At 37.3% G+C, this 24,339-nt stretch overlaps 2 protein-coding genes across 3 annotated transcripts; one reads left to right on the top strand and one right to left on the bottom strand.

The window, feature by feature from the left end:
• Positions 1-3,335, bottom strand: SNX1 (sorting nexin 1). Of its 2 annotated transcripts, none has more exons than XM_078578788.1 (11): positions 3,204-3,335; positions 2,983-3,114; positions 2,485-2,620; positions 2,220-2,353; positions 1,856-1,930; positions 1,618-1,768; positions 1,407-1,540; positions 1,235-1,303; positions 1,085-1,164; positions 907-967; positions 1-333 (listed from the first exon to the last, which is right to left on the bottom strand). In XM_078578788.1, exons 1-11 carry the CDS (start codon positions 3,213-3,215, stop codon positions 139-141), a joined length of 1,179 nt encoding a protein of 392 aa, XP_078434914.1. In that variant the 5' UTR covers positions 3,216-3,335; the 3' UTR covers positions 1-138. The 2 variants fall into 2 exon arrangements, with proteins under 2 accessions (XP_078434914.1, XP_078434912.1); XM_078578786.1 differs by having other exon boundaries at positions 1,618-1,777.
• A 17,102-nt stretch (positions 3,336-20,437) lies between these two features.
• Positions 20,438-21,755, top strand: LOC144705719 (uncharacterized). Its single transcript, XM_078578508.1, has 2 exons — positions 20,438-21,399; positions 21,486-21,755. The coding sequence occupies exon 1, from the start codon at positions 20,714-20,716 to the stop codon at positions 21,233-21,235; it is 522 nt and encodes a 173-aa protein (XP_078434634.1). The 5' UTR covers positions 20,438-20,713; the 3' UTR covers positions 21,236-21,399; positions 21,486-21,755.
• The last annotated feature ends 2,584 nt before the right edge of the window (positions 21,756-24,339 follow it).

The following is a 24,339-nucleotide window of genomic DNA, read 5'->3' on the forward strand; positions in this document are numbered from 1 at the left end:
GAGCTCTAAATTGCAGTGGTATTGTAAATTTGTAATAATATATGAGCCATGGGGGGGTTTAGGAAGGTAGTGAAGCTGGAAAAAAGGGAAGGAAAAAGAAAATTGAAAGAGAGGGGAAAAAGGGAGGGAGCTAGACAGTTAGGGGAGGCGGGGAAGGAGGGTCCGCCAGGAGTGGGCCAGGTCCCTGGCGAGGTCGGCCTGGCCCAAAGCAAAGAGATGGAAGGCCCGGCCCAAATCGGCTGTCTTCTGCTCCTGAAACCGTGCCATCTCCTCGCCCATCACTTTCGCCATTGTCTCCAACCTCATCCTCGCCTCCTCGCTCGCTGCCTTCAGCTGTAACCCGATGAAGAGAGAGAGAGAGAGATAGACCCAGATGTCAAGAATGAAACAGGAGATAGAGATAACAGGATAGAGACATAAAAATTATGGATGGATATACCAGAGAGACTGAGTGAGAGAACATGAGCAAGCAGATGGATGAAACTGGAGAGAGATAGATCTAGATGTAGATATAGATATCTAGATATGGGATAGTGATAGAGATGGCTATTGTGATAGTGATTGAGAGGATGGCAGAAGGAAGATGCAGATGGTAGAAGAGATGCAAAAAAGATGATGGATTGTGATGGACCCAGATAGACAGTGAGAAAAGAGAGATGGACTCAGATAGGGATGATGCGAAGCAGATACAAATAGATGAGATATGGGGATAGTGATAGTTGTTGAGAGTGAGACAGAGGGAGAGATAGAAATGGTGAAACATATAGATGGCATGAGAGAGACATAAAAATAATACGTATGGAGATATCGAGGGAATGTGTGAGAGGAAGAGATTCCGCAGATGGTGATAGATAGTTTTTGTGCGCGCACGAGCGTGTGTGTGTGAGAGAGAGAGAGAGGACATACCTCTCTATATTCAATCTCCGCTTCGGCAACTTTGTCAGATCGCACTAAGATCAACTTATCCCTGCCAAAAGTACAGTTACATTCATTGGAGTTAATTAAGAACTTCCTCTTCATTGAAAGAGAAACGATGACTAGGACCAAAGAAATCTTATTTTAAGTCTTAATTTTTATTTCATACAGATTGATCTCTTTTAGCCTCGTTGCCTCCGCTAACTCGCATTGCTGTCTGAAGGCATTGGCTCTATCAGCCATTGTAGCCTGTCATACAAAAGTCGGTAAGAACAATACCATTTAATTTGTTGAATGATTGGTTGATTGAAGAACCAACCTTGATCGATTGCACGGCTCGGACATAATCCTTCAAGGGCTCCTCAAAGTTCATTAAGAGATTATGAGACTACATTGAAGATCAAGGGATTTTTCAAAGAAAGTAACCCAAAAAAGGGAAAAATATTTTTTCTGAAGAGAATGAAAGAGAAAATTAATTTCAACTTCTTCACCTCTTTCTGAAATTTAAGGGACAGCAGCTCAGACTTAGACCCCAGTTCTGAAAATGCCTTCCCCAGAGAAACTCTCTCACAAGCCCCCAGCAGCTTCATCGCCTTTCCAAAATCAGACAATGACTGTCCCAATTCTGCTCAATAATCAGGTAAATAAACCATTTCCGCAAATTTTGTACCAATTTTAAAAAAATTAACTATTATTCACTACCTTTATGCCTCTTTACAAGTCGGAAAGCTTGCTTCTGAGCTTCTGCGAGGTGTTCTTCTAGTTGGAATACATATTGCCGGAGCTTTTCATATTCCGGGGTGGTCTCTTCAACAGGCTTCTCTTTACCTAGGACGACATCGCTCACCTTTGACTGAACATCCTAGGGTTGATCGTACATGATCTCATCATGTCTTTGGTCAACGTTTACTACAATGTGAATTTGACTTTGCCACGTTACCTTGATAATCTGCATCAACTCTAAAGGCTTTTTCTTGAATAATCCGGTTTCATGAGACCGCGTTCTCTCCATGACCTGAAGACAATGTGAAACATTAGAGAGGTAAATGTTGACTAACTATGGTTATGTTTATAGAAAAAGACAGATGGATTGTGTTTAGAAAATTTTTAATGACACGAAATTGCCATCCAATCCATGCTAGCTCATTTAAACATGCAATTCCCTGATTCAGCAGTGTATTTATGCAATTCCCTCAAGATTAATGCTACAATTATATCACATTAAGTTAGTTAATGCACAGAGAAGTAGCATTAATAATGAAATTTCGCAGAAAAAGAAGGTTGGAAACCAAGTTGGAACTTGCCTCTTCGTCTTCCTGTAGAAATGTTCGAAGATCTTCACTTTTCAGCAGTTCTGGATGCGAAGCTACTCGATTGATGAATATATCCAGTGCCTGGCGCCTTAATTCGATAAACTCTGCGCTAAATCTGAACTTCTCTGGAAATTTCATAAAGTTCAGCCATCACTACGAAATGAACTCTTAGCCCCACTATTCGTTGTGATTTATCAGGAGGAAAAAACAAAAAAGAGCTTTATTTCTGAAAGGAAATAAAAAGTTAAAAAGATACCAACGGCGCTCTTCTCGGGAAGAGGAGGGATGAAAAATCCCTTGTACTTCTCACAAAGGCGATCCCTCAACCATACAAAATCGCTAAAACGACGTATTACTATCTTCTCCGGTCCTTGGTACTCTGGTAAATTTGTCTGCGTTGAAGCGAAAAGATCGCTTTTTCAATCACAAAGAACTTATCAATGAGAAAAGAATACGTCGTAAAACTGAAATTTTAACTTTATGTAATAAATTTCCTGCAAAGGGAAATTAGAGTGAGTAAACACTTATAACTTCGTAATCAGGGTCCCGAAAAGCGGACCTGAAGAATAATATTACAAGAATTCAGAATTCAATGAGCTTGATGAATGCATGATGCATGGCGAGTGTGACAGTTTCTATCGAATATCTGATGAAATTGATCTGAAACTATGAACCGGGAAGTTCCCACTGGTGAAAACTAAAATGGATGCGAGCGATTAAAAGTTGGAAAAATTCGGAGATCAGAGAAAGGAACCTTGGTGACGACGCGATAAGAAATATAGGCCTGAACCCCATTCCCCAGTTTGACAGGCTCGGTGACGGAGATGTAGATAAAGGGCTTCGCCGAAGGGGATCTAGGGCTCTGCGCCGACGATCCCGACTCGCTCTGCGGAAATCACACGAGTTCAAACAATATAGGAAAAGAAAAATTCCCCACAGATTTCCGTCAAACGCAGAATCTAAGCAATCAATTACCACAGAAATCATGCTCCAAGAAACTCCGGTGAATCAATTTCGCCGCCCCTCCACTGCAGATCGGCGAAGCACTTTCGACGATCTTCAGTTCTTTTCTCACTGACTCTTCCGTCTAACAAAGTTGCAATTATAGTTCCGGATCGTCCCGGACGTGGACGATGGACGGGACGAGATGGGACGAATTTCGTCCCGTTTGACGTCTGACGTAATATCAGGGACGAAGGACGGGACCGTTTTTCGTCCCGTCCAGTCCTCCTGGAACGAATTTTCATCCCAAAATTCGTCCCGCCCGAAAAAAACCCATTTATATGTATAATATATTAATATAGATTTTTCTAAGTTTTTAGGGAAACATGGAGGAGAGAATGCAAATGGACATATGTACAATTAATTCTGAGCGGCATCAGTTTGCATGCGCGAAAAGTACTGGGAGGTTGATGCAAATTGTCATAGCGAGGCCACGTGGCGAGATCTCAACCATCGGATGTGACTCCGGCGGTTTTTCGTCCACATCCGTCCGTCCATTGTCTGAGACCTCCGGACAGGGTTTTTTTGTTCCACGGGAAGAAAATCCTCCCATTCGGTGGTCCCCGGATGAATTTTCGTTGGTCCCCGGACGCGATGATTTTTTTGTCTGGGATGAAAAAATCATCTTGTCCGCGTCAGTGATCTATAGTCGCAATATAGACGTAAGAACAGTAACACTCTATTGGACTTTGGGCCATAGTTTCTTCTCCAGCCCACTTGACCTGTCTATTGGGCCTGCCTTGTCCCAATTAGGGAAGGTCGGTTTCGGTCTTGGTATTGGTTTTTGGCCAATACCTATACACTATACCTATACCTAGGGTTTCACAGCCCCGGTCCGATCTGGGTTTTTAGCAAAGACCTAAACCTTACCTACACTGTGGTCCAGTTTTGGTGCCTTCTTGCTCGGTCCCGGTTTGGTCTGGTTGACTAGTCAATGTCAAATTTATGTTAAATATCCTCTACATCAAGTGGGTGCCCACAAATGGTCAAATATATGACGTCTACGCTGAGCTGAATAGAAACCTCTCCGTCAAGTTGGCTTTGATATTTTTTAGATTTTAAGAAAAAATATTAAATAATGTAGTTTTGGCTCTGGTCTAGTCTGACCCTTGGACCTAAACATGTTTAACAAACTGGTTCACCTTCAAATGGAGGACCTACGGTCCCAGTTCGGTACGACCAAACCAGTCCTCTGTCCTAAAAGTCCAACCCTACCTATACATACACGTCGGTACGATCTTGGTTTCGGTCAGAGTTCGGGTTTGGTTCGGTAGAACCTATAAGAAGAACTAAATAAAAAATTGTACTACGTATTGATTCCATTTTTGCCATGGATTCACTATAGAATCAAAGGCAAATTTGAGTTTAAGAACATTTTAATATATTTATATTTGAATATATGTATTTGCATAGTCATACTTTGCATATTTATATAATCATAGATTTACATATTTATATATTTAAATATGTAGGTATTTTTATGCAATTACATATCTAGGTATTTGCATATTGATAAACCAGAATTCAGGTTAAATAAGTCGTTTAAGGCTCTGATATATGCAACAATATTTATAAAATTTTCCTTACTTAGAATAGGGTAAGTAAGGGTCGAATCCTCAAAGAGCAGGCAATGAGAGACTAAATTGCCATTCAAATATATTTTGAAATAACTTTCTTTGGTGATTTTATATATTTTTGGATTTTTAACTAATTTGTAAAGAGAAAATCAACTAAATGATCAAAAACTTGTTAAAACTATTTTAAATAAATAAAATAAGTATTATGTTTTTTATTATAAATTCTAATATTTTTATGATTTTTTCTAGGACAAGAAAACCTTTAAAGATAAATAGAACCTTAGGCCGCATCTCTCGCGATGAAATTGCTGCAGAAATTAGTAGATGAATCTCTCTGTAACTTTTGCTACAGGAGGAATTATTTAGTGCCGTTTGATGTGTTGGGGAGCTTGAAGTCTAGGATATCCTTTGAAATATTTATCTAGACAAAATGGTGAGAAGACTTAAATCAAAACTTCAGGAGATCACACGAACCTTGTTGTCACATCCTCCGAGGGCCAAGTGGTGCTCTTTCTCCAAGAATCTTGATCACCCTTGAACTCTCTCCCACACTCTTGTATAACAATAATGGATCAAATAATCCGATGCACTAGGCCTCCAACAACAAGTTGGACGCAGAAATACGAGATGAGATACACAAAGAGGGGAGAAGATAATACTTAGAAGTGACCTAACTCTCCCAGCCATTGGATTTAATTCCAAAGGATTGGAGGACTAATATTTCATGATTTCCACCCTGGACCCACCTTCCCACCTTCTTAGATTCCAAAATAGACCATTCAAATTCAAATTATGGGTTAATTCCACAATTCTTGCCTTTAGTTGACCCAGTCTTTAAGGAGGTTTGAATGGACTTCTAGAATGGGCTTCTTGTGTATTGGGCCTCCTTTCACTATCCATTTGATTTCTAATTCCCTCCTATTTGTATTTCAAATTCACCATTATATTTACCTAAGTCCTGTCTATCAATAAAAATCCAAGAAGATGTGAGAAATCCACTAGACTCTAAAGAGTCAAGTGTGGTTAGTCTCAAAAAGTAATAAAATATATAAAAATAGATCTTAGGAAAATTTATTAGAAATTTCTCATTTTATCCTTAAATGGTGAATAATGCTAGTACAAATCTAAAAATATAAGGTAAAAATTAAGTACAACCCAATTATATTAAGTATAAAACTATTATTTTAATGATCTAATTTGACGTTATCAAATACAACCCAATTAAATCATTGTTAGTCCCTTAACAATGTCCATAAATTTTGGCTTGAGTTTTTTTATCATCCTTTAAAACACAGAGAGAGAGAGAGAGAGAGAGTGAAGTATTAGAAATATCAATCACTTATTATTACATGATACCTTTGTCGACAATTTAGACATAAACTTTTAAAGTACATGTAAGTCAACCCCCTTGTAGCTGATGGAAATATATGTGGCCGTCAAGCCAATCACACATTCCACATCTCATTCCATGTTCATTAATAGAACATATTCATTATAGTGCACGTGTGATGCGTATAATGAAGTCCATGAATACATGATCAGACTTAGTGAATTATGATGAGATCGTAATACGGAGATCACTAGTCTTTAAGCATGTGTTCTAAACATTCCTATTCAAAGGATACGTGAGAAGAACATCGAAGTATCCGGATAGAATAGCACTATCTAGCCTCACTCATATGATGAGTATGGCCGGTCCCGTAGCCATTAGTGTGGCGACACTAAGGATAGATAGTGGGTGCTCTTTAGTGGAAAGAGTTCGCTGAATTGATCCGTACGAATCCTTGAATGGTATTATACCGAACTGTTAATCAGGTTGATTCACGTCATGGTTGTGTAAGTGGTCCTTAGACCTGAGACACCAAAGACGTCTTGTGGACGGACGGTTGTACTTTGGCTATGACCAACGAGTCTCTAATCATGAGATTCTAAACGGTCTTAGTTCGGGTGCATCAAGAAGTACATGAACATGATTGAGTGGTCAATATGGGATCGTCCACCCTCGGTATAAGAGGTGACAGCTCAAGGAAGACGATGCAACGAAGTCCTTGGCCAAGGCAGTGAAATATCGGAGAAGAGTTCTCCGATGATTTTTGAATGCATCAGTACTAACTCGAATGACCGATTAGGGTTTGACAGCTGACCATACCCTAAGTCATCCAAGGAGCGTCAAGTAGATGAGGGATTATACATACATGGTAACCGATGATGAACAGGTTCCATGAGTGAGTCGATACACACTCCTTTGTATCTTCTAGTACACGAGGTGTAGCTTGGCACCCCACGTGTCGGAGTCTCGACCTATCGATTGGGTTAAATCGATGCGGCATTAATTAATCTATATGATGATATAGTTAATTAATTTGGAAGGCCAATAAAGGTTATTGGGCCGCTGGAGTCGTTAACTATACTGATACATGGGCCTAGAGGGTCACACGCAAATGGTTTTTTGGACGTTGGAAGATATACTTAAGTTTTGGGGCCTTTTATGGAAAATACCCACTTAGTATAAATAGGGGAAGGCCCTGAACGAAATTCACCCAGGCCAGAATTGTTCAGGGGCCTTTCCCCTTCTTCTCCACTCTCCCCACACCCCCTCTCCATCCCTGATGTGATCAAGATGACGTAACGACGCCGACGGAGAAAGAACGGGGCTCGTCAATGAGAAGGAGGAGATCTGACGCGCCGAGGACCGCGTGGATACGTCTAGAGGCTTCACACTTGAGCAGCTCGACTTGTCTCGCTCCGGGACGGAAGAAATTCACGAATGAGATTTGTGCAAAGAGACTTCCGCTGCGCATCGTTTTGTATTTTTCATCCATCTCAAGGCCCCTAGAACCCAACAGTAGCTTGGAAAGAGCTAATAAAGATGAGAAAGGGAATCTACTTTTCTCCATGTATAATGCTTTAGATAACAATGACCTTACAATTCTCAATGAATAGGTGGCCCTCACATCTCTCAAGGTTATGGACGCACTCTCTCTCAATAGGTTGCTACTTGGTGCAAGATAGCTCCGATATATTTATCCTAAAGTATTTGGGGATAGGATACTTTTATCCTCCTGTTGAGCACAAAATATCAAGTGGCTGCCAATGAAATGAGGTGGTGAGGATATGGTTACATGTGGTAGCTATAGGTAAAGAAACAAGAGAAGGAAGAATGGCTCGAAAGAAAGGGGAAAGGTAAGATGACTGATAACATGTGTAGAGCGAAATATTACTTAGATAGCTTTACTCCCATGATTTTAGATGAAAGGGGGGAGGTAGAAAAATGATTGAGGAAAATGATCGGAATACTTCTCATGAGAATTGGATGGATAGTTCATGATGAGCGAATAAAGTTCCAGTATTAAAACCCAGTGGTACTTTTTTTCTTTTTTCTTTTTTTTTGAAATATATTTTTTTGAAGCATTTTTTTTGAAAGGGGTACATCAAAAACTGAACTGCTAAAGACATGCCCGAAGTCATAAGTGAATCCATGTAATTTATGCATGACTATCAAACATATATTCCTAGTGAGAATGTAATGACCAAGAAGACAAAATAGAGAGAAGAAGGAGATTGAGAAGATGAAGAGTGAAATTAGAAAGAGGGATTACAAGAAAACAATATGACAAGGATATCTCAAAGGGGAAGATATTTGGACTTGGGAGAAAGCAAATCATCAGTAATAGTAAAAAGGTTTAGAGATGGGTTCCTATAGGTAATAAAATCTTATGGGGGATGGTAGGGTGCGACTAACGATATCCGTATGCGTTATCCGTAATTGGATAATGCGTTATCTGTATGCAAAATAATGTCCAACGCAGACGACATCGGTATCAGATATCGATAATAGATATTGGTATGATTTACATTTCGAACATTGTTAGTGTGATAACGATATCGGATGTCGATATCGTTAGGAGGATAACAAATACGATATCGACTACGATATCGAAACAGATAATGAATTACGAACATGGTTCACCTGTGTAGGAAAAATCATGCTAATTATACGAAAACTGTGTAGGAAAAATCATATTAAATGTTGACATATGGATGCCATTGTCGAGTATGGATGTGGTGCGGAAAATGGATTACACAACAGACAACAGCTGACACACATTATAAAAGATTAACGGTAACTTAATGTTCCACGTTGATGTAAAGATGGGGAAGTCAACCAAACGTACATTATAAAATTGGAGATGGTCCTTAAACAACTAAACATAACAAACATCATAGGTTCTCATTCCACAAGCCATCTGTTTCCCCCGCCGTCGCTTTTCGGTGATGGATGTTGCCTTTCATAGATAGTATGGGCGACTTGAAACTCAACAAAGTTAATCATTGGTGGGGTGAAATTGCAGTGGGTCCAATAGGTGTGGTCTTCCCATGGCTCAAAAAATGGATCACGACTCACTGAGATGTGTGGCTTTGGTATGAGCTTAGTTGGGTTGAAGTGAAGGCTTGCAAGGATTCATATCATACTAGCATCAATCAACTCCATTTGCTCTGGTGAGAATTGAGGGGCATGATAGTGTTGTGTTTGATATTTTTTCCAGACCTTCCATTACTATCCCCCTCATCTTTAGAGTCTGAGCTGATGACATACACAGTTGAGTCATGTGGTTCATACTCCGACGTGGTAGGTGTCGATGTTCTGTTGTTGGTTCATCACCTGATGTCATGGAAACTATCACGGTCTATGTGGCTTAGGTAATATCGGATGTAATACTCAAATATAAACTAAAAAGTATCATATGTCAAACAAGCTATAGAAAATGCACTTATACTAAGAGAAGAGTACTGAAAAAAAATATTTCTCCATGTTTGGGAAAAAAGTTAGATTCGTCTTCACAACACTACCCATGGACTGCATCGAAAATCCCATGTAGTGCAACATCACAGGACACCTATCTCTCGGAAGCTACCACAACATCTGAAATAAAAAGCCATCTCAATTTACCATCCATATGTATAACATAACTAAAGAAAAATTAGAATCATACATGATATATCTAGGTCAACATCAATGTCATTGTCAAGGCAAATGTCGTACCATTTAGTTTTTTCTCCTCAACACCAACACTTTACACAGACAAGTGCCTCAATACTCATCCCCTCCAAACGTGATCTCACATAAGTGACAATTGCTCTACCAACGCAAAATAACAATTCTGATGGAGCACTTGTAGCAGGCACTGTTAGAAATTCACATGCGATTTTTTATAGTGCTGGATAGACAAGAACACCCTTAGTTCCCCCATCAAGCACGTACAGAGTCTCCCCCTCCCCGGTGTGTTGTACGTAAGAATGTCTCCATTTCGTCCAAAGGGGAAGCTGGTGAGGTTGTTCTTGTACATGGTTCGCTGCTAAGGGCCTGATTGACCCAAGCCTTTGATGGTTGTTGCTGTGGGGGCACGCTTGTATCGCGTCGGTCATGGGAAGATGCCGGTGTAGTGGGGAGAATTCCACAAACAAAGGATAAGGCCTTCAAATATGATGCCTCGTCAAACATTGACCCCGTACGAAATGGGTCGAGTAATGAGGCAACGAGGATGGCATCGATGTTCCACAACAGCTTCTCATATTAGTCTAGTTTTGTTTGCATGGCGACAACTACATGCAACAATGATGTGCGTTCATCCTGTGGTAGTCTCTTGCCTGTGAACAACGTGGACTCAGCAATCCATCGTCGATGTGTCTTGCTAATGCTCGCACGAGGAGGAGGACATCCCCAATGATAGACTCCTTTGATCTACTAACATGATCAGTTGTGTACGTGAAAGGTCCCAACAAGAAGGTAAACTCCTTAAGAAATGTCCATTCATCACGTGAGATCTTCATCTGGCTACCCCCTGTCGTGAAGAATGCAGCCCCTACATCAATCACATCCCTTTTGGCAATAGCTTCTTCTAGCATCTCGTGCGTGCTACTCCATCATGTCGGGTACTCAAGTGAGGGCAATTTTGGCTTTAATTTGTGTGTCCTGCATAAATCAGCATAATATATACGTCGCTTTGTTGATCGAAGTATTGAACTACTATTCTCACTTTAGTCACTATATCCCCAAATGAACCGCTGCGCCTATAACACTCTCCTCTTAGACTATGGGTCTCACAGTGGGTATAGAAAAGCTCTTCAATGGAGCTTGAACAACAATGTTCATTATGTGTGCGACGCATGGAACGTGTCGCCTGGCACCAAACCCTATGCTCCTTCCACATAGTCTTCTTCCTAATATGGCGATCATTCTCTTGTTGCTTGATGCGTTATCAGTGGTAACGACACATAACTGCAATGTAAAACACATTAAACATTAGAGCGTGCATTGAAAAGTATCAAATACAATAGTCCTAATATTACTCACCTTTGAGTCGAGTCTATAATCTTCAAGCACCTCCGCAAGAATTTCTGCCATAGACTCCCCGTCGTGCTTCCCACAAAGCTCGCGAACGGTAAGGACAAGTTCACGATGCGTCCAACGAGCATTGATCCAATGAATTGTTATGCCCAAAAGTCCACAACCATTTTCCGTCGTCCAACCATCAGGTGTCACCGCCACACGTTCAACATTTGCTAATGTGCGAATGATATTCGCCTTCATCCTCTCAAACAACTTCATCGTCCATGCCTTGATGACTCGGGCACTAGGTGAGGGTACCTCACTCTGTGTCGTAAATTGCCATGTCTCCATCCAAGCATCTGTATCAACCCAACGCCATGTCAAGTCTATGCGACAAACTAGCCGACTAATGACGTCCTTGGTCTCTTCCGCTGTTCGAACCCTCAATGGTCGCCTTCCGCCAAAGAGACTTGATGTCCCGTTGTTTGCTAAGTCATCTATATATCATTGCTTACTAGTGCTGCCCTTAGCTCATCATGTTCTTTCAGATGAACAAATTTGAAATGACGCCAAAAGACGCTTGTACTACCGTCAATTGCGCACTTAAGATGGACAGCCTTTGTCGCATTCTTCTTATGACAAATTTCACACTCGTATGTCGAATCCCCGACAACCGTAAAGTACTTCAGGATGGGTGATCGTTTTGCTCATCCACGGGACTCCGACACATCAGCAGTATGCTCTGCTGGTAATTCATCAAATGTCGACTCCTCATCTATTTGATGTAAAGCGCTCTCTGTCATTGACATGGCAGCTGCTTGGGTGAAGTGTAAGGTGTATGTGTAATACTGTAATGTACGGATGTTAAAAAAGTGACCTTGAATTGTACTTGAAAACTAAAATATTGCCATAAACAAGTTTGCAAAAATAGCACAGACGGTCTACTAATTCGCACCCTACGTCTTGGAATTTGTAATTTGATGACAGATAAAATGCACCAAATAATAGATGATGCTTTCTCATTACATAAACATGTAATGATTTTAAAGAAACCTGCGTCATTTGATGGACAAATTGATGATGCAATATAAAGGTATGTAGGTAACAGGGAAAGAGTGTGAATAAGTGAAATACAGAGTAATTTCAAGATGATCTTAAAATTACTTTGTATGGAGCTGATGACGGCATATAAACAATGAAATAGATCGATGCAATAGATCAATGAAATATTGGCTAAAGAAACCAATGTCACCTGCTATGTATATAAACAATGAAATAGATCGATGCAATGGGTCGATGCAATAGATCGATGCAATAGATTGATGAAATAATGGCTAAAGAAACATGTGTCACCTGCTCAGCATATAAACAATGAAATAGATCGATGGAATGGATCGATGCAATAGATCAATGAAACAGTGGCTAAAGAAACTTGTGTCACCGGCTCGGCATATAAACAATGAAATAGATCGATGCAATAGATCGATGAAATAGATTGATGCAATATATCGATTAAACAATGGCTAAAGAAACATGTGTCACCTGCTCGGCATATAAACAATGAAATAGATCGATGCATGTGCGGCGGCATGCAATGCAACTTATGAATAATGAAAAAAAATTCATATGTACAGATTGATTCATATGCAAAATTGAAAATGAAGATTTAACGATAAAATTAAAGAACGAGAGAGATGGAGGGGGATTAAGAGTTTGGATTAAGAGTTGGGATTGAGCGTTGGGAGCTACCTTCTTCTTTGCTTGCTCTGGGTTTGGCAGCTCAAAGGAGAAGGATAAAGGAATTTTGCAAAGAGGGGTTTTATGAACCAGACGCAAAATCCTCGAAAATAAGTACGCTTAATTGTTTGCAAGCGAAATCCGATTCGGATGACAAGCAAAATCGCAAGCAAAAGCCTTAGCCACCTCCAGCTCCACAAGCAAAATCGCAGCCCTTGTTTGAGACTCTAAGTCAAAGTCGAAGCCATTGTATGGACGCACGAAATCGCAGCCCAATTACGAATATCTTTCCCATTATCTGATATCCGTACGCGATATCGGATAACGAAACATGGGAAACTGTAATTTTGCTGAACGGAGACGGATAATGGACCCATAATGGATAACGGGCGAATTTTTTCTGTACTCCAATATCAATATTCGATAACGGATATTAGATATCAATTACGATATGGCAGATATCGAACTAATGTTGAACGAAACATATTTATTAACGGAAACCAGCGCCCAGTTTTGTATCCGTTATCTGAATGGTCGCACCCTAGGGGATGGTTTTAGGTAGGCTAGGATATGGGTGAAGAGTATATATATATAGGTTACAAAGAAAAAGGGATTTTGTGCTCAGGAATTGAAGAAGTACCAACCACTTCCCTACTCAATATTCTATTTCATGAAGGAACTAGACACTCAAAATAGATTGGGCTATCCATCACATGAGGTGGAGGTGTTCCTATACTACTTTCACTCACTCTCATCACTCATACCCATAGAATTTCTACCCTTTGATTTTTCAACCCCCAACTCAGTCCACTAGTTATCCTTACTTTTTGAAAGTATCATACATGCTGTCTAAAATCAATGTTGGTATCATTGTGAAAAGCTCATGATGCACTCAAGGAGTTTAACTTATCTACTCACTCTTCTTGGATCAAGGATGGAATTAATTTCTCAAGATGGAGTTCTTAACATATATCTTTTTTCAAGAAAGTAAATTCCTCCCAACTAAGAATGATGCATGAACATAAAATATTTTTTTTAGAAAATGTCACATGAATTTCACCCCCCAACTTAAAAATAAGTATGGTCCTTAATGCCTTAAAAAGAATCAAAATTTCTTAAACATGACATACCGAGGGGCAATCTTCATCTTCATGCACCTTTTTATTTGTAGTTGTGGCTCCCTAGTGCACAAAAGGTCTCTATTATTTGAACATTTGCAATCACAAACAAAGAAGCACAAAGCAAATGAAAGACCAAAAAAAACATAAAACAGAATTCTAGTTATTTTATTCATAGCATATGAAAACGTAAACCCTACAGAAATAAATTTGGTTGAAGATGTTTTCATGTGTAGAAGAGTTCTGTAAAAGATGTTCAATAGCCATATAAATAAACTTATATTTTAACTTTGGTTTGAGGTTTATATTACTCCAAACTTGCCATCGATAATATACTTGTGTTGGAGAAAGAAACATTACATCGTTAGAGAATATACCTTTAATGCTCAAAAGCAACTCATAATAAAAATTTTGAATCCAATTTAGATTATAATTCCACGCAACATGGAAAATTATTCGCATTCATCTAATAAAACAATATATTCTAATAACATGATATTTATATTTATTCCAAACCATAAATATTTTCTCATGTTTGTAAAATGGTTAGGCCATTGCTTAAAAAAAAAATTTAATATTAATATTAGACTGGGAATACACAGAATAGCTAGAAGACCTGTGTAAAAGTAATAGAGGATTAGGGATGACAAAGTAGAAATTTCTTTGGTTTCTGCAGAAATCTAACTTTAAAGGAAAACTTTGATGATGCAATAGGTGATCATGCCATGCTACATGATATATCTTTCTTTTTTCTTTAAGTAGGCCAGCATATTCTAATGGACCATCATTTGAATTAATGAAATAAAATATATATCATGCAGTTGTTCTAACAAACATATGATATAATAAAGCAGTTTAATCCAATAGGTCTAGAAAAAATTGACAAGACGCATTTTTGCTGCAGTTGGGTATCAAACAAATGTTCATGCCAATCAGTAGAAAAGATTTTAGTCAATTTTCCAATGGTTGACATGTATTCAACTTTTTTAGCCCTTATATTTGCTCTCCTAAATATCCATGGTTTACCTTCCAAACATCTGTAATCCTCAATACTTTCATAAAAATACTTTTCTTTTAATGGATTATTATATTTATGATAGTATCAGTACTCATAGTTAAATTTTCTTTCATATGTTTCAAAGATACATCATTATCATTGTAGATTAAAGAACAATACAAAACATCATATACTTCCCAGATAATCATATTATCCTTAATATTCCCGTCTACATTCATGAAAATATCATTTTCAACATCACAAAATGGTATATCAATACCAGAAAAAAATTCATGTTCATTAGAGATGCTTAAGTAGGGAGTACTTACTACATCATTTTCTTCATCCATAAATAACATATGAATATCTGAAATGATTTCTTCAGATAGCTCTTCATTCAATTATTTATCCACAAATTCATCTTCTATATTTTTCCTGTCAATTTCTTGTTCAGAATATTTAGTCATCTTAGAAAGATCATCATTACTCATAGAAGATATTTGATTTTGAAGCATAATTACACAAGGTTCAAAATTTTCAAGATTTCTTTTCCATTACCCATACAAGTACCATGTTTCAAAGAATTCTGATCAATAATGAATTCAATTGAATTATCTTTTGATATTCCAGAATGAAGATGTTTTTGAAAAGAAAAATGAGTTTCATGATGTTATGGATAATGATCTCTTTTAATTTTTTCTTCTAGAAGAACATCAGTCTGCTCATTCTCCTCTCCCTCAACTTCATCATTAGGAATTTTCATGAAAAGGGCAGATGATTCTCTTGATAGTATTACTCTAGGCTTAGCATGAATGGATTTATGATTTTCCTCATTGATTGAAGATGAAGATTAAGCTTTAAGGGTATTTTTAGCACAATGTTTGAAATGTGTTTTGATGAATGTTCAAAGTGATGCATGCCTCAATATGGGTTGTGATTAAAGCACAATAGGCCCTCAGTCAAGTAGTTGACTTATTGTATGTGAAGATAAAATAAGAGCCATAGATATATTAAAAGGTTACTTAGTTTGACCATACACTGAACAAGTCAGACCATGTATTTAGGATTTGTAATTTTATGACATGAAGATAAACATAGTTTTTACCACTGTTCAGGTATTTGTGTGAATTTGTCTTCATTTGATTTATTGGATAACTTGTTCAAAATCTTAATAACTACCTTCAAGTATTTCAAGCTGAATTTATTGATGATTTAATAAAAATTAATTATATCACGATACTATTATCCAATGGTGATATCTTTATTTAAATGTTGTCGTAAACATATCTAAAAGTTTAATATTATTTTAAATCTCAAGTCTTTGCTCTTAACTCTTGAAAGGTATTTTGAATTGATGGTAAAATTGTAAATATAAAAAAATTAAATTAAAATAATTATTAATTTATATTTCTTAATCATAATAAATGAATATGACTGTTGAACTTTTGACAGATTACCGTTATGGCCTTTCAAATTTCCAAGTCCAAATATGCAGTTTTAAGCCCTAATTTTAAATCCCGTTCTCCTTGCCCTTTGGAAATCGCAGTCCAAAAACTAGAGAGATCTCTCAAGTCCTGGAGCAATTTTCGAGCAGTTTTTTAGCATTCTTTGAAGAGATCATTTGTTTTTAACATCAATCCAAGTCGATAGAACTTAGAATTGTGGTTTTTGGTGCAGGATATTTCAAGATTCAAAGAAAAGAAGGCTGGGATCTGAACTTCGCACATCCTCGACCCTGTGATAAGTTTATAATTTTTAGCAAATTTTTTATATTTATTTTGACCTTTTTTAAAACATATGAATTGTTGTTGACATCCATAAAAAACCAAATAAATTTGAACCGCATCATTTGGTTGCATTTGGAAAGAGTTACAAGGGTTTGAAGTTGGATACGGAGGAATCGAGCGATAAACAAAGGACATTGAAAGATTGATCTCTGGAGATTTATCTGATTTGTTTTTGAAAATTTCATGTGAGTTAACAGTTGTGCAAATTTGGATTAAAAAACCGTTACAGGTAGAAACATTGCATTTGGTGTAGGATTGAAAAAGATATTGGAATTTTAAGCATCAAAGGTCAAATGTGAATCGAGAATTTTATCCAAAGAAAAACATGGAGGAGAAAAGGACTGAAGAAAGAACGACCACAAACAAGGAGGTATTACTGAAGGGAAGTCATAGTTATATTTATGAATCTTTATCTCTGAATTAATACATTTTTGACATAAAAGTTTTCTAGTTGAAATACTTAAAATTGATCATTGTCTTGAATACTATTTTAAGTAGCCATTTATACTAAGTGATGTTGAGGAAAATACATTATTCAGAAATATATTGTTATTGCTAGATGGTTGTGATCACTCAGGTTAAGGCTTTGGGGGCCATAAGAAGAAGGCTTTGGGGGCTAAGTTGAAGTAGAGTAAGCAACATCATTCTGTGGAAGCCTTTGAGGGTTGAGGACGACAAAGCTTCATCGACTTTTTCTTTTTTCCTGTTATCTTTGTTCAGCCCTATTTCCAAGTGATTTATTTGGGGGGCATTCACACAAACTTGGTTAGGGCACATCATCTACGGGATGGATACCCCCGAACAGCATTAAGGATTAGCCTAAGCTGTCTAAAAAAAAAATTGTGTCTCCCATTTCTCCTACCTCATTTCTTAAGTAGAAAATTTCCTGGGCTAATTAAATAAAAATAAAATATACATGGAGAACCTAATTCACCTCCCGTATTAGGTTATTCCTTGGCCACCTAAACTAACAGAAGACAAGGAAGATGATGCATGTGATTCAACATGAGATGGCTGATAAGAATGACAGTTTTAAGTTGATGGTTGACCTTGATTGGCACACATGTTGCTTTGTTCATCTTCCATGAGGTTGATAAGAAACTTTTTAAGCTTCTCATGGGCCCATTCATTATTTTCTATCTTATCCAATATCCTTTCATTCAGCTCCACCATCATTTTCATCACCTGCAATAAGTTATTATCAGGATTCTGATTAGTAAAAGGCACATTCTGAAATTTTGAGCAAGATTGAGGTTTGAGAAAATGTAATGATGTCTGCTGACATCATTACATATTCTGGCATGCTCCATTACTACGGCCCCATCTAAAACAAATTTTACAAAAGGCTTTTGCATATGATGATTAGAATAGGTCTGGTCATGATAATTTTTCCTAGAAAAACATTCCTTTATTTCATAATAAGGTTGTTCATGAGAATAATAACCATCATATTTTGGATCATTAGACATACGACATGAATCATGATATCCATAATCAACACTTCTAGAATATTTTTTTAATTCATGATAAAATAGTCAAAGGATCCAATAATTAAGTATACCTATGAAATCATACTTTGATACATTTTTGACAAAAAAATGTAACAATGAATAATAAAATTTTACGGCGCCAGTGGATAAACCAAAATTCGGGTTAAATAAGTTATTTAAGGCTCTAAATTATGCAACAATATTTATAAAATTTTCCTTCCTTAGAATAGGGTAAGTAAGGTTCGAACCCTAAACGGCAAGTAATGAGAGAGTAAATTGTAATTCAAATATATTTTGAAATAACTTTCTTTTGTGATTTTATATATTTTTGGATTTTAACTAATTTGTAAAGAGAAAATCAACTAAATGATCAAAAACTAGTTAAGACTATTTTAAATAAATAAAATAAGTATTATGTTATTTATTAAAACTTCTTATATTTTTTATGATTTTTATGATTTTTTCTAGGACTAGAAAAACTTTAAAGATAAATAGAACCTTAGGTCGCATTTCTCGCTGTGAAATTGCGGCAGAAATTAGTGGACTAAAATCGCAGTAACTTTTGCTACAGGAGGAATTTTTGAGTGCCATTTGATGTGTTGGAAAGCTTGAAGTCTAGGCTATCCTCTGGAATATTTAACTAGACAAAATGGTGAGAAAATTCAAATCAAAACTTCAGGAGATTACATATTCATGTCATTTGTGTATTTTTGTATTTATGTTATTTTTGTATTTATTTTATTTTTTCATATTTATGTATTTATATATATGTTCGCGGCTTTGTCTGAGTTCCATGTTTATATATTTTTTGTTTATGTTATTTGCATATTTATGTTATTTGTATATTTATGTATTTTTGTGTATGTTATTATGTTATTTGTGTACCTATCTTATTTTTGTATATATGTATTTTTTGTATATGTTATTATGTTATTTGTGTAATCAATATTATTTGCCTATTGATGTTTTTATACTTTATGGATTTTTAATGTTTCATTTACAATTCTCTAGAGTAAAGAAGAGTTGGCACAAGGTTGTTATTTGTGAGTGGCCGATCATGTACAAATCCAACTGTCAACAAATTTTTTCCCTTATCATATTCTGTCCGATTATAGATTCAGTTTCCTCGTGAAACCGAACCCAGAACCAAAATTTCGGTAAACCCAATATTCCCTAACCGACGGTATCAGTTCGGTCTGGTTTTACCGAATTTCAATAAAAAATGGTGAACCCTAGTCCCGATACACAAACTTATGGATCTTCAGATCCAATCAAAGAAATTTAATATGATTGATCATTTGGGTGTGTTAGTCCAACGGGGATACGCCACATGTAAAATGACAGAAAATAAAATCCAAAGAGATACCTAGTTTTTTACTCCGTTTGGTAGATATTTGACAACTGGTGGGGCCCACTGGTGATCCAACTGTCTCTACCAGATAAAAGACCACATCAGATCCCCGAGCAAACATCTCCTACCACATCATGATGGTATCTGGGATGATGACATCGTGATGGATGGCGGAGGGGTCTGGACGAGTGACATGAAGTCCAGATGACATTGGTGATAGCTTTTCAAATATTTAGCAAAAGGGAATAAAAATTTATATGAATAAAGGGTTGAAGTCATTACTTAAAAAAAGTTAATCAAAAATTATATTTTGTTGTCTTAAAGATTTTTCTAAAATGATAGCTATTGAACCCCACTGTGTATGCAATTAATGTTTGTATCCGATGATGCAAAAAATGATATTAATTGTGTCAATAAATTTAAAAAGAAACGTTACAAAGCATACAAATTTAACTATTCATTTATAATAAATTTAAGAAGGTTATCTTTTCTTGAACATGCAAAAAATTAAGGAATGCTATATTATTGATCGGACCATTTGATATTTTCATTAATATTTTAGAAAGTGAAAGAAGAAGAAAAAAACAAACCTACATTTACACTTTGATTAAAAGTTTTCCTTCAATCTCAAAACAACACAGGACATTAATTTGTTATATAATGATTTTTTAAAGTATAATAGTTTTGATTGAAGAGAAGTACTAATACAATTTCTAGAAACAAAACAAACATAAAACATACCTAAGAAGAGAGAATAAACGATTCTAGAGGATATTAAATAGCATTTATAAAATTTAAAACTCAAGAACAGTCATCTCAGAGTTGGGTCGCCTGCGACGGCGTCGCTTCTCTCGCTCGACAGAAAACCGAACTCTTCCATCGACAAGACCTAATTTTACGGGGCCCCCAACTGGTTCTCTTCCGTCCTCTACCTTCCCACTTCTTCAATTTTCCTCCATGGCGGCGCCGTCCCCATCTCTCTCTCTCTCTCTCCCTCTCTCTAGCTTATCCTCGATGATGGGTTTTGGAGAGCCATGAAGGAACAAGAAGAAAATTGAGAAGAAATCGAAGAAGAAGAAGAAGAAATTGAAGAAGATGGAAGCTCTCAGGCGGCAAGAGAAGTTCCTGGGGATGTTCTCTAGGCCGGAAGGAAACCCAGATTCAGCCGGCGGAGACGAGCTAGAAGAAGAAGAAGTTTTCTGGGGAGAGCTCAATTTCTCGGCAAGCCCAGTAGCGCTTCCTCCCCCTTCTCCTTCCTTCTCCTTCAGAGACGCCAGGAAGGGGGGGATTCTGGCCGCCCTACGGCCGTCGATTCCCCCGTCGACGGCCCGGATGATCCCCGCCGGGGGGCAGCCCAAGTGGGCCGCGATTGGGCCGCGGTCGGCGCCCGTCAACGTGCCCATGGCGCCGCGGTGGCGGTGGGCGGCGCCCCCCGGCGGCACCGCCGACTCCGACGACGACGGCGAGCCGCTGCCGCCGCACGAGATGGCGGCGAGGAAGCGCGACCCCATGTCCAGTTTCTCAGTCTTGGAAGGCGCCGGTAGAACGCTCAAGGGCAGCGATCTCCAGCGCGTGCGCAACGCCGTCTGGCGCCAAACTGGGTTCACGGAGTCTTAGATTTATCTATTCTTTCTTGATTATTTTGACGCCAGTGTTCTTCCTGCTGATTGATCAGATCTTTGGGCTCTGCCATGATTGATGGCAGCTTCCGAGCAAGCTGGGAAGTGGGTTTGTTTGATTATCATGCGGAATTGAATGGGTTGGGCAGAAGAAATATGGAGGTTAGTGTTCTTCTTGTTCATCACTGTTCGAGGAATTTATCAGGGATTCTGGACTTCTGATGGGAAGTGGGTTTTTCTCCTGGAAGTTGAACATGCCAGGAAAAAAATTGGGGAAAATACACAAGAAGAATTCCTTTGGTAATCCCGGATACAAGTGTTCATCTTTTATCTTCCACTAGTACAATGGCTCTGTCCCCTTGGTAAGAGATGAGCTGATGTACACCCCTGGTTCATGGTATAGATAAAAAGCCTATGATCACAAGTATGAAATTGATAAAAAGGAAAAAAAAGTGTATAATACTGCTTTGTACTGTTTGTTATGTTGAATAAGACTGTTTTAGACATGTTTGATGATACTCTCTTTGCCATTCAAGATAACATACACTTTACGGTGGAACTTTTTAAGATGTATCCAGAGTGGAGTGCTACTTTTATATTTGGTATGGTTGATGGTGACGCCATATAACTTGCATTTAAACTTTTGTCGTGACATGAATGTGTGGCACCTTAACGCCTCTCATGTGTGTTGCGCTGATATCAGTCGATTCATCTTCCACAGATATCTCTGTGAAATATGGATTGTGGGAGGATGAGATTTGTTCCATCCTATCAATTTGCATTTTGATGAAATTAAAATAGATGAAAAATACACAATTGTTGATGGAATTAGGATGAGAATGTCAAGAAAATGATTAAAGAATACCAGTGGAAGGGTAAAGGAGAAGAGGTAGAAAATAGGAGAATGTAAGAAGGGTGGAATAAAAGTTAAGATACTTGAATGTTGCTGAAATTAATGGAAAGGAAGGAAAAGATGTGAAACAAGGAAGAAAGAAAAAAACCATAGTTGCAGAAGGCATTAGGGAGAAATTAATAAGGACGGTGGGAGAAGAATAGAGGAAGAAGAAAAGAGAAGAGGGAGAGAAGAGAAATGAAAAACAAATGAGAAAAATAGATGATAAAATAAATGAAAAATGATATACTAATACACAATCAACATAGACATTGCTAACCTATCAATAAGCAGAATGTGAGATGAAAAATTATCTATGAATAATATTCCTCTCTTTATTCAAAAATAAAAAAATGACGAGCGATCACTCACTCACCCATCTGTCACTATTTATCTTGTGTTTTATAATAATTCACTTGTCCCACTCCACCACCCATCCACATGTATCTGAAACCATTATCGCCACAATTCCTGATGGTAAAATCACCTCTCCCCACTCACCAAAATCACACCCACTTGCCTCAACTCCCTTCTCACCCAACGCTACCAAAACCATGGTTCAGGTTATTTAATTAGAGTGGATATTATTTCTTAACAAAAATCTCATTAACATATAAAATTATGGATAAGTTTGGCTAAATAGGACTATTTTTTACTAGTACTTTTATTAGATTACATTTAACCCTTGAAAGTATTTAAAATCATAAAATATATAATTTAAACTTAAAATTCACTAACTCAATACTTACTCCCTATGGATTTGACCCTTACTTTATATTAGCTAGTAAGGCAAATAATAAATATTTTATAACAAATTGGAAGCGTTAAAGGACGTAATGCACGCTAATCTCTGATTTGCTAATGATCTCTTGTCACAGTTACAAACTAATGTAGCCGAAGAACTTCCATAAATAACTCGTCGTATGCTTCTCCATGCATAACAAGAATGGGCATGATTTGGTGGTACGATATAACATGACATTATATACTTGAGACTGAATAATTTTGTTCGATTAATGCTATATTTGGAATACATTTTGCTTGTTTTGGATCAGTCTCCTATGTCATTTGTCAGAATACCATAACTCGAATCAAAACATTTGCAACCTCTTCCATGATCAATGAAATCAGCTCAGATTTTCTTTATAGATTATTTTGTCTTTGAAATGATGGTGCATCTGATCTTATGATATCTTTGCTCCATTCTCGAGTTTCTGAACTGACCGATAAACGGGAACTTCCAATAAAAGGTAAATAAAAATGAAAAGGAAAATGACAAGCTTGATATATTTATTTTTTTGATTGAGTTGTGAGCTTAAGACAATTGATAGGTGCCGTCATGATAAGAAAGAAACAAAAGGAGAATAATACGAAGAGGAAATCATAGAAATCGAAGAGAAATAATATATGACTGAAAGAAACTCATATTCTATACCATTGAGTTAACCTGGTTTTCTTGTGGAGCCTTTTTTGGGGAATCAAAGAAAACGAAATCTTTGACTTGTGGCAAAAAAAACCGGCAGAACTAAAATAAAATAAAACGAAGGGCGTAGAAGGAAAATGAGGTACCGTTCCAACATCAATTACTTTGCATCATGATAAATGCTTAAAGTTTAAAGTCTGATTTGGGAAAACGAGTAGCATTAAAAGATTGAGAAACTCAGTTTTGTGGAAACAACATCTGAAACTATCTAGCTTGAACGTTGTGGAAAGGAGATTTATTTGTTTGAGGTTTATGATCAAGATTGGACTTTATAAATTGAAGACAGTGCAGTAAATTTGAAAAATTGACGTGTTACTTTCAAGATATTATTACCATGTCAAACTAAGGAGCGCAAGGGAATAAACAATGTGAAATGATAGAGAGAAAGTATGGGATTGAATGATCGGATGGTGATACACTGAGGAATAAATTTTCTCGTAATAGTTAATCCCCTAACGGCACGAGTAATTAAAAATAATAAATAAATACCTGGGACTACGACATTAGCCGATACGAGTCGACAAAAAGTTTTTCTTTAACCATCTTTGAAGCGTACTAATAATGACTTAAATTGTATTAAAATCTCCACTTCCTCTCCCTGTCTGCAAGACACTGACGCAGAGCCAAGTCTAGGTGCCAAACAGTTCACCACCAAACTATTTACCAAAAGAAGAAAAAGAAAAATATTATTTTCCAAAAAAAAAGAAAAATAAAAAATACTATTTCA

This window comes from Wolffia australiana, chromosome 7, assembly GCF_029677425.1.
Source record: "Wolffia australiana isolate 7733 chromosome 7, ASM2967742v1".
Lineage (NCBI taxonomy): Eukaryota > Viridiplantae > Streptophyta > Magnoliopsida > Alismatales > Araceae > Wolffia > Wolffia australiana.

Excerpts from the sequence above, each read along its gene's own strand:
- SNX1 (XM_078578786.1), bottom strand. Across the intron at positions 1,304-1,406 it reads CCCTTAAATTTCAGAAAGAG|TCTCATAATCTCTTAATGAA; the intron begins GTGAAGAAGTTG and ends TCTTCAATGTAG. Across the intron at positions 1,165-1,234 it reads GAGCCGTGCAATCGATCAAG|GCTACAATGGCTGATAGAGC; the intron begins GTTGGTTCTTCA and ends TTTGTATGACAG.
- LOC144705719 (XM_078578508.1), top strand. The coding sequence starts at position 20,714 with ATGGAAGCTCTCAGGCGGCAAGAGAAGTTCCTGGGGATGTTCTCTAGG.